Below are 11,805 nucleotides of genomic sequence, written 5' to 3'. Positions count from 1 at the left end.
ACTTATCGTATTATTTTGGATAATTCACACTATAGCTTTATAAATTATAGCTTATGTATTATATTTCAACAATTGACGTTCGACTTTGTTACGAGGATACGCAACATACGATTTCCATAAATCAGAACTTCGGATCTCGGAACTGAACAGGCAATTTGTGTTACAAGAATACGAAATTTAACTTTTTGACATAAGGTCGCTAAGAATACCACAACCAAACTCGCCTGGACTCTCATAGGTACGGCAGAGACCCCCAAAGACTACGTACGGCATGCAACTATCTTGCTTTGCAGTGATACATCTGGATTTGAATGAGAGTATGAATGTCGGTGATCACTTTCTATCAGGTGATCCTTACGCTCGTTTATCGACTGGAAACGAAGACAATCATCCTCTCAGGATATTTTAAATGGTATTAATAAATTAAAATCTTCCAGTTCAGTAGGACCTGACAGAGAGTATTGCTTTCCCTTTATGTCATATTTTTAATTTGTATTTGCAAACAAGTTGCTATCCCCTCCAGGGGAAAACAACGCGTGTAATCCCTATACCGAAGAGTTCTGATAAATCCGATGTTATGAAAGTTATCGACCCATAGCAAATCTATCTTCACCAGCTAATAAAATATTTGAAAATGTTCTCCACAGACTAATTTACTTACAGGTAGCTAAACTTCTTAATAACAGCATGGTTTTAGATGCAGAAGGTCAGTAAATTCAAATTTGTTCCACCGCTTGAACCATATGCCCGTTGGCCCCCTCTTATATGAAAAAAATTGTGTTAAGAAATATAAATTGCTTTTCCTTGGAACAGACTCTGACTTCATCAAACATTCACGTTCAGCTCGAAACGAGACACATCGACAATGCTTCAAATAAATATTGTTTTTACCAGTGGGAGGCTCCTTCGCACAGGTTACCAGCGAGATTATGGATACCACAGCGGCGCCTATAGGCAGTAATGTATAAGCATTACTGTGTTAAGGTCAGAAGGGCACCTTAGCTAGTGAAATTACTAGGCAAAAAAGACTTCGTATGTCTCACGGTGACGAGCGTTAACTATAACTATAATAAGCTTAAATAGACAAATTGTCGAAGTACCTGGACTTAGCACACGAGGTTACTGACATGTGGGATGTTGATTCAACAATAATTGTCCCAATAGTCGCTTCCATTAACAGTCTTATAGCAAAGAGCCTCGACCATCATCTCAAGAGGCTCTCACTTAATAACTGGATAAAGGGTTAGTTACAGAAAGCAGCTGTTTTGGGAACGGCACGCATCGTGCGGAAGTTCCTCAGTCTGTCGCCCTAACCACCGGCGGAATTGTCGTGAACCAACGCCGGCGGGACTCTATTTTTTATATTTATATTTGTAATATTGTTTTTTATAAATATGTTATATATATAAATGTAGAAAATAAGATGAAATTGTAATAAAGAGTTTAATAAAAAATAAATTCAACTGTTGGTCAATGTAATATTTAATTTATAATTTACATTAAAATAAGTACAATATTATCAATAATATAAGAATACAGTATATAGTTGTGTTGGAATATTTGCACTTAAATACTAAATTGGAAATACAAAGTCTTAATAAATATTTAATATTATTTCTTGCAGGCGAGGGTTCAGCCCTGCATGATGAGGTGGACGAAGTTCTCGTAGTTGATGTTGCCCTGCGAGTCCTCCTGGCCCAGCAACAGTTGCTCAACCTGCCGGCAGGAGGCGCCACACGTTAAAAATATACCATCATCTTCAGCCGGAAGACGTCACTGCTGGACAAAGGCCTCCCCCAAAGATTTCCACGACGATCGCTCCTACGCTGCCTTCATCTAACGCATTCCACCTATCTTGACCAGATCATCGGTCCATCTTGTGGGGGGCCTACCAACACTGCGTCTTTCGGTACCATAATATGACAATATCGTACACCCGACTATTTATCATGAACACACATTCTTAGCTATCTTTGTTTTTAGTGAAATTTATAGAACATACACATAAAAAATATTACAAAAATAATATTATATGATAATCACCCATCTGTATTTACTTATAATGTGTAACAAGTTTCACAATGTGAAATAAATATTTATATGGTCATATAGTTATATAGTCCGTAGCGTAAGCCTTCCTCACAGATCACTTTGACCTGAGAGAAGAATGCAACAGTCTTTTGTTAATTATATATTAACACGGCTTTATTCACGTGTTATCGGTATGGGTACCGACTAGTTACGGAGCAGTCGAAGGTCCATCATCACGGAGAGTATAGTGAGTAGACGTTATCGCGAACGCAAATAAGTGAACAGTGTCTCACGAATGTTTTAAATTGCATTGTGTGCTAACTTCATAATAGCGTACCATAAGGTGGTCTCATGCCATTGCGATATGGCAACTTGAGCATACAGGAGGATAATTTAGCCTTTTTTGGTCTAGATCACGAAGAAATAGACGTAACTAAAACTTCCTGGCGAAAATCTAATCAAAAATGGACACCGTGAAGTCCCTAGTCTTCTTCTTAGCTGAGAAATTACTCTCTGTAATGGTGGAATTTTAATACCAGGCGACCTTAAAGCCTACCCAGCGTTACTTCTGCAAGGGATTGGATCACATTAAAAATAATAATCAATAAGCAACCCCCACTGTAGTTGCATAGTGATTATTATTTTTAAATGAAGAAATTTTAGAAGACGAAGTGCTAATTTCACCTCCAATGTCCCAAGGGAATAATGGCTAGGAAATAAGTGAACGCCAAGATCGAGGTCACTGAGAGGAGTAACGGTCAAACTGAATCTTTCCCTTTCACCCCACCACAACACCGCATCCGGAAGAAGGAGAAGAAAAAGGGCCACTGCACTTTTTCGCATCACAATGCGAAAAAGTGCCTCACTTTGTGGTTAAGCTTATGCAAAACATTACGAGGCTGCACTTGGAAAACTGAGTGTTCGCAATACCCTAAGTTTCGCAGAGGTATCAAAATACAGGGAACTAGTTAAAGATGAACTCAAAAAGGGTATGTACCCTGGTACAAGATAAGCAAATGCCTCTTAGGCTGCGTTTTGTTGAAAGCTCAGGAACGAAATCTGGCAACCGACCAAAAATGATCGTGAAAGACGAAAATACACCCGTTAGTATAAAGCTATTGGCGCACTGACCCCAGAGACAAGGGTCAAAATTGTAGAACTCGCTGTGAATTAGAAGGAAGGTGCACAGATATATTTGGCCACTCTATCTGGGTTGGTGTACTTTTTTTAGCCTGCGTAGATAACGAGCTAAGGAATTGTTGGTCCCTCTCCACACAAACACGAGATGGGGGGTGATAAATCCTTAACGGCTATAGTGGAGAAAGACTTTCCGACACCTAGGTATGCAAACACCTGGTTTGCTAGAGTTTTTTGATATTTAAAAATGTGGTATGGTACTCAAACAACTCGGAGAAAAGGGCAAAATTAAAAAATAACCTTCGTTGTTGACGATTTCTTAACTATCCCTCTTCATCAGAAAATTTCTACGCTGAACTTTTACTCAGAGCTAGGTAGGAAGGAACAGAAGAAGTAGGAGACGCTGCAATTATAGAAGAATTAGTTATTAAGCTTATTAAGGCACTGACGGGACTAAACGAAATACAAATTCAAAGCCCGCCAACCTCACCTCATTAGCCTCCAAATCTTATACAGTAGCAGGAAAACCGGATTAGAAACCTGATCCTGTGGCAGGAAGCTCTGGCATGCAGAGTGATAAAGTAAGATTAGCATGCGTTGCAATCCAGAACAGTAGACCAAAGCTTCTTCATACGAACATAAAGCATAACCAAGACTCGCTTCTACAGACTTTTTGACATATTTAATAATATAAAATTCATCATTCTCCGGATAGACTACCACCCAGATACGGGACTAAGTAAAGCCGTGCTCAAAAAGAATGCATTTTGCCACTCTCCCCAAGATTGAAAGATCCAAAGCTATTGCATATTCCCTTCAAAATAGCATTCTAAAAATGCGTAAGTACTTACTATTTAAACAATTTGTTATGTTTTTAAAGTGATAACCCTCACTTCTATGGATTAATACACAAATAAAATTTGAAAAAAAAATTTGAACGATGCGGGACTCGAACCCACGACATTTGGCGTTCCGTGTACCTGAGAGTTGAACAAAGCATGCAAGATTTTATGATGATACGTCACTCGAACGGTTAGCTCAGTTGGTTAGAGCACTGGCACGGAATACCAGAGGTCGTGGGTTCGAGTCCCGCATCGTCCATAAAATTTTGTTTTCAAATGTTATTTGTGTACTTACTATTTACCCCAAAGAAACAAAAAACAACTTGGTTGGTTGTTCCATTCCGAATGTGTACATAAACATATTTTTGTTTGTTTTGGACATATTCTGGGATCATGTTTTAAAACATCGCCCCACAAGAGTTTCTTCGTTCCTGGTGTTAACATTATGATTATCACTGTTTCTAGAAAATTCGTTTATGTGCATATCAGGGGCGTGCATTCCATATATGCCAATGGGCATAGCCTACCTACCGTATTTAGAGTATAAATAATATACATACACTAGGTTCTAAGATAATTCAGATAAATTTAGTTCTTTTATTCTATAATCGAACTTCTAATAATTGAACACCCAACCAGTAAGTTTTTATATAAAAATTGTTTCTCTTTATAGACCAATGCAAAAATATTAGTTTAACACAACAAAAAGGTAAAATTATGAGATATTTCAATACCAAGTATTACGAAAATACACTTGGCTAGCTGGATGCCGCCATTCCAATTTATTGTTCTGTTTCCCCTGCTGTTTATTTTCTACAACGAAAACTGTGTGGAATGATACTGGTTACGGTGACTTGCATAATTTGACAAATCTTGCTAAGAACACGATCAATCTGACAGAAGGGCAGAAAAATGTTGGTAAGTGAACTTATATTTATCCTTATAACATGAACTACATTTTTTAATATTAATCGCAAGAACGACTAGTTGGACTTCAAGTGCCTACCGCGCTGTAAAACCAATGCACGCCGCAGGTGCCTATATACATCAAGAATATATTGAGAAGCAACAGTTAACAATTAACATGTTGATTTCTTTAAACTTCGCTCTTAATGGTTCTTTTGGAACTAGGTTATAAATAGCGCGAATAGCCTTCTTCTGAGTACAATGATTTTATAAATATCGACTGCATTGCCTGACAGAAACTTTGAGGTATAAAATAAAAGTATATTTGAAACTAGCCTAATTTTGTAATTGTTAAGAATAGGTACCGACCTCGTCGTCACTCAGCTTCTCCCCGAGAGTGGAGAGCAGGTGTCGAAGCTCCGCCGAGGAGATGAAGCCGTTGCCATCCTTGTCGAAGTGGCGCAACCCTTCAATGAAGTCGTTGGCGGTGTCGCCGCTGCGAGCCTTCGATATTGCCTTTCAATGAAATTATTACATGAGACAAGAACTAAAACACTCCATTGTATTTTATATCAACAATTAAATGCCATATTATATATGGCTACTAAAGATTGGTTATGATGTCCCACTATATACATAGTATGTTATTTAAATTTTTTATTAACACTAATGTATGGATCAGCACTGTAATGACACAACAACACCAGTGGCAGGCTCCTTTGCACATCATGCCGGCTAGATTAGGGGGCGTCCATAAATTACGTAAGATGTTTAAGGGGGGGAGGGGATCGAGTCAAATCTGATCTAATCTTTCGTTGGAGAGAGGGGGGGTCTCGGCAAATATCACGCAATTTTTTTCTAATTGAAACAAAAATATATACTATTTTGATCCATTTAATCATATGAACAAGTTGGTTCCATAATCTCTCTTGACACCGCGCATGATTCTCCATGGAGTGAATTAGAGTAGATATTCTTTTTTTAATCACAGTAGTTAAGATTTAAGTCTTTTATTGTTAAATTTTTACTTCACTTATTACTCTTAACTAGTCGTAAATAAAAGCACGAAGCAATTTTTTTTTTCTTTTTACGTAAGAAACCCACATTTTGAAAAATGTCACGTGAGACTGGGGGTTGGGGGAGGGGCTTGAATAAAATCTCACGACATCTCACCAGGGGGGAAGGGAGGGGCAGAAAATTCTAAAAACACCTTATGTAATTTATGGACGCCCCTTATGGGTACCACAACAGCGCCTATTTCCGCCGTGAGGCAGTAATGTGTAAGCATTATTGTGTCGTAGCTAGTGAAGTTACTGGGCAAATGAGACTAAACATCTAATGTCACAAGGTGACAAGTGTAATTTTAGTGCCAATCAGAATTTTTGGGTTTTTCAAGAGTCTTGAGTGGCACTGCATTGTAATGAATGGACCACAATTACCATCAGCTGAACATCCTGCTGTCATAAAAAAAAACAGTGACAGCAGGTAGGGGTGAGTGCATTGTCTAGCGAAACTTCAGTTGCATACTTTTTTATCATTGAATAGATTAAAGATCAATCTATATATATAAAAATTAATTGTTGTTCGTTAGTCTCGCTAAGACTCGAGAACGGCTAGACCGATTTGGCTAATTTTGGTCTTGAATTATTTGTGGAAGTCTAGAGAGGGTTTAAAAGGTGAATAAATATGAAAATGCTACACAATGATGATGGTGATGGTGATTGGTGAATAAACACAACAATTTTGTTTTCCCTTTGATGTGTCCCCCGTCGTTCAGAAATCAAATTGAAAGAATAGTTTAAATTGAATAGCTAATTAAAATTTTTATATCTTTCCAAGTTTCTCAGCAGGTAAAATATAAACTTAATTTTAGCTCAAATAAAATTTTAAAACAATTTTTTTATGAACGATAAAAATTCTTACGGTCTTAAGTTTTGTCATAAGAAATAAAGATTTTTTTTTATAAGTGCTACGTGCTTAGTCATGTGTGTACGCGGACGAGGTCGCGGGTATCAACTAGTTTGTTATAAAAACTGTGTATTTCTTAAAGAATGAAAGAATTAATTGCACATATTTATAATACACACTATATTAATTTATAAAAAAAAAAAGTGTATAATACATATGCATAAGATGTGCTATTGTGAAGTATTGGTAGGTGTCATCTTCAAAAGATGTAAATATGATATTGGTATTGTAAAAACATGGTGGAATACACATCTGCTTTGTCCAGGAGTATGATGCTGAGAGAGAGAGACAGACTAATATAAACATACATTGCTGTGTGATGGCCACCATAGACAACATTTATAATATACAGGATGGTTTTTTGAGAAGGGTGGTGGTGATAGCCAAGCCGGAAATTACGAGACAAGTCATGAACAATGAAACAAATAACTGCATATTAAGTTTTTCAAAATTTCTTGAACTATGATAGAAATCGACCCGAATGATTTAAAAAAAAATACACCTGTATTATTGGACCAATGGACTCTGTTAATAATACAGAATGTAATTATTTTTTTAATTCATTCGGGTCGATTTCTGTGAAATGTTCAAGAAATTAAAAAAAAATATATGCAGTTATTGGTTTCTTATAAATCAAGGGCATGACTCCTTTCACGACTTTTCTCCAAGTATTGTAGTTTCCGACTTGGCCATCACCACCCTGTATATATAAATAATGTTTAATTCAGATAATAATAATATTGACACACTTTTTACACACATTATCTTGCCCCAAGTTAAGCATATATAGCCTGTGTTATGGGTTACAAGACAACGATATATTTAATACAATATACTTACTTAAACATACATAAATTCATATAAACATACATGTTAACATACATAAACACATTTAAACATCCATGACTCGGAAACAAACATCCATATTCATCATATAAATGCTTGCACCTACTGGGATTCGAACCCGGGACCTCTAGCTTAGTAGGTAGGATCGCTAACCACTTGGCTATACAGGTCGTCAGATGTTTACATACATAGATTGTCAGTGTGTTCATAACAATATTATCCTGATCTAAGGGAGTATTGTTAGTTTATACAATTATTATTACATAATTTATATGACTAGATAGTCTCTTGCTGTTAGACAACTGATGAAAATAGGCCAGGAATATTAGTTTAGAGTGTGTGACAAGCTACGTCTTCGACTTGTGATTTTTACCTCACAAATAGAGATTAGTTTTAAAGTCTTTTTTTGGATGTTTTCACAGCTCTCATAATCAGAATCAGAATATCTTTATTCAATAAAATCTCGAGGCTCACATTGAATCGTCACAAAATAAATTATTCTAATATACAAAAATACAAAGTTGTATCCATAATTATACTATTGCACTATATTATACAAAAACTAGTCATAGCTCTACACCGGTTTACAAGAACCTAAGGTATTGTCAAGCTGTCATTGCGAGATGGAGTGACATCTGGCCAGGCTATCTTGGCATTTATAAAATCATCTATTCTATAATAGGCTTCCTTAATTTATTGTTTTTTTAATATAACTTTTTGATGGGAGTTTGTTATAGAAACTCACAGAGTTTCCCATGAAAGAATCGTTAAGTTTTTGTAATCGGTATCTTGGAATCTACAATTTATTCTTGTATTTATGTTATGTATATCATTTCTTTTCAGCAGATTATTTTTGTTCCTATAGTAGATACTCTATCTAGATGTATAAGTGATCTAAGCAATTATTATAATAGTCTGTAATTATTATAGTAATTAATAATTGTAATTACTGCAACCATTGACTGCCATACAATAATTAATACTCATTTGATATAGCAGTATCCAGTGTGCAATTCAAATGTATTCAAACACATTTTCAAAAACTTTAATACACATAATCATCAAAAACAGTATTTAATTACTCTGAGATATTCTGATATTGATCACAATTAGTATTCCAAGGAAATCCACTTGAAGACTAGTGAATTCATACGTTTTATTTAAATCACCAAAACCTTAATTTTAAAATATTAAAGTGACAATTATGATCAACAGTAATTCTTTCAGCATCTAGTGTTCAAAAAAGAGTGACCACATTCATTGATTGGCAACACTTGCTCCTAAATACGAGAGTTTATCATTATTGCATGTGACTGGACTATTTTAATAAACATGTATGAGAAACATTTCAAATACCAGAAAATATGTTTTTTGTTATGACGTTCAGCTGATGGTAATAGATACGCCCTGCCCATGTAGTGCCACTCAGGATTCTTGAAAAACTCAAAAAAGAGTGGCATTACAATTGCGCATGTCACCTTGAGATATAAGAAGTTAAGTCTCATTTGCCCAGTAATTTCACTAGCTACTGAGCCCTTCAGACACAGTAATGCTTACACATTACTGCTTCACGGCAGAAATAGGTGCTGTTGTGGTACCCATAACCTAGCCGGCATCCTGTGCAACGGAGCAGTTTGAGTCAGTCTATGCAACAGACTTGTTGAAAAACCAACCAACAATTTATTGACGCACGGTTTGACAGTTCTGCTGTGAAACAATTTCATTACAACAGCAGGGTGTATATTTTACGAAGTAATTCTTAATGTTATGATATATAACATATAACAATGTCTGTCGGGTCAGCTAGTAATGAATAAATATTTCAACATTTTAGAACATAGCATTTTCGTGTTAACTCTGCCTAGAGTGCACTGTAATCATGTTATATTGTGGTGGCTGGTCCATGTTGACCTGTGTAAGTTAAATGTCATAAATTTATAGGCAGCAAGAAGTTCTTGTGTGGGTACTAAAACTAAAAATAGTCATAAGGACTCGGTCAATGAGAAGTACCTGGTAAATGGGTAAAAACACCTCAAATGATATTCTTTCATCAGGTTTCAAGTGTAGTGTGCACTTCTTTACATCAGATTCAGTGGGGTTCTGTCCTAGAGCTCTCAAGGCGTCTCCAATCTGAGCAACATGTATCTTGCCATCGCCTCTGGAGTCAAACAGCTGGAATGCCTCCTGGAACTCTGCAACATCAATATCACCTCATTACTCATTGCATTCTTTGAAGATATGGACAAAGGGACAGACCAACGCGTTACCCTCGACTGAGGTGAGTTTCAACTTTGTTGGCGGCTCGTACATGAACATGTTGCACACGGAAAGAATTACGACGCAATGAGCGCAACCGCCTGCGAGTACATGGTCATCAGCATTAATGTTTAAAATACAAACCATATATGGAAACTAGGGCGCTTGCAAAACGCGACGCGTTTGGTAAGGTTGTTGATTGACGATGACGTGACTGTGCTGTGAGTCACAACACTGAGTGCAAGCTCCGCACTCGTATCACACGGTTCCCGTAATTATCAGCTTATTAAGGATATATTCAGATAAGTTGTACTTTTAACATGAATATTATTGCACTACTATGACTCACCTGCTATCTGATCTTCGCTGTATCCAGCCTAAAACAAATAAATATTATATACACAACAACTAAACCAGCAAAAAACTTATCAGCAAGGACTTTGATATAAAATATTACCATAACTGCGTAATCGCTTTATTATATATGAATAATTTATAAGAAAAAAAGAAACAGTTTCCCAAAGGTTATGAACAATATTAGATTGTAGTTTACGTTTAGAATACTAAATACGATTAATGAATTTATTGATCAATGATCAGCTAAAAATTTAAACAAAACGAATAGTGTCAATGTCAAACATATCATGTCAAAAGTCAAAACTCAAAATATCCACGCGCATATTGTTTGAAAATATTCATACAAAAACTAAAAAAAGTAGGAATACATCATAGACTTAGAATAATACTAGCGTATTGTAAGATTAGGGAACGCAAACACTCTGACATGACCAAATTTATTTCGGTTTTGCCTTTTTGTCCCCATACTATCATTTTATGTAGGTACTCTTAACTTCTTACCCTCTTTGGAACCATGATAGTATTATAAACTTGTCAAGTTTGGAATATTTAAATCTAACTTGAGGATCAAAAATCTTTCGGTTTTGCCTTTTTGTCCCCATACAAACATTTTATGTACGTACTCTTACCTACTTATCCTCTTTGGAACCATGATAGTATTATAAACTTTTGAAGTTTGGTATATTTAAATCAAACTTGAGTATCAAAAATCTTTAATCGTTCTACATACATAACTCAATGACGTTCTACATACGTTGTCTGATGACTGCGAATGATGTATGTATGTCCACATGTACTTTATGGCCCACTTTTGCCGTCCGCTATCAAGCGGCAAAAGTGTGCTTAAAGACAATGTAAGCACATTTATTGTAGTAGACTTTACTTTGCGGAAATCCATAATTATTCAAATGATTTGAGTTTTCTTTAGTGTTAATTCCGCCAATATTTGTCTTTAAACAATTTGTCACGTGTTTCGCCTCTACACGAGTCGCCAAAATCACACCACTCCAGTTGTTTAAAATATTATTGGTCATTAGGCAGCAATGTAAGCACTATTTCAGTTTCAGCTGCGCATTTTGAATTTAGAACCCGATTTAGACAGTGACATCAGTGGAGTAGCAGTTAGGTATTTTTTTAAATCAGACCAGACGAATAAGTGGGTTCTATAACTTTTACGTTCGTCAGTCTGTCCCATTTTCTGATCAAGATTTGTTCTGTCGGAGGTTTTTTACGTTTTTAATCAATAATAACACTCATATTATGAAGGTAAAGTTTTCATGTCAGTCTAATAGATAATTATTGGCTTGTGTTTACATTTGCTACTTCTTTACGTTCTAAAGGGATTTGGATTTAATAAGTTAAGGTAACCTTTAAAGAGAAAAACTAATACTCAAACATAATATTTTTATTTACCTAAAATAATTAGTTAAACTGGTTATTTAAATGTTGAGTTCCTTGAATT

At 35.8% G+C, this 11,805-nt stretch overlaps 1 protein-coding gene across 2 annotated transcripts; it reads right to left on the bottom strand.

Annotated features, from left to right (window-relative positions):
- Positions 1-1,458: 1,458 nt before the first annotated feature.
- LOC126968754 (myosin-2 essential light chain) lies at positions 1,459-10,603 on the bottom strand. Of its 2 annotated transcripts, XM_050813868.1 has the most exons (5): positions 10,444-10,603; positions 10,336-10,363; positions 9,741-9,922; positions 5,286-5,432; positions 1,459-1,716 (listed from the first exon to the last, which is right to left on the bottom strand). In XM_050813868.1, the coding sequence occupies exons 1-5, from the start codon at positions 10,444-10,446 to the stop codon at positions 1,633-1,635; spliced, it is 444 nt and encodes a 147-aa protein (XP_050669825.1). In that variant the 5' UTR covers positions 10,447-10,603; the 3' UTR covers positions 1,459-1,632. The 2 variants fall into 2 exon arrangements, with proteins under 2 accessions (XP_050669825.1, XP_050669824.1); XM_050813867.1 differs by lacking the exons at positions 10,336-10,363; positions 10,444-10,603 and adding an exon at positions 9,998-10,164.
- Between the last annotated feature and the right edge of the window lie 1,202 nt (positions 10,604-11,805).

The sequence above is a fragment of the Leptidea sinapis genome, chromosome 16, assembly GCF_905404315.1.
Source record: "Leptidea sinapis chromosome 16, ilLepSina1.1, whole genome shotgun sequence".
NCBI classification, from domain to species: Eukaryota; Metazoa; Arthropoda; class Insecta; order Lepidoptera; family Pieridae; genus Leptidea; species Leptidea sinapis.
The sequence above is the reverse complement of the archived record's forward strand: the minus strand, read 5'-3'. Positions and strand labels throughout refer to the sequence as shown.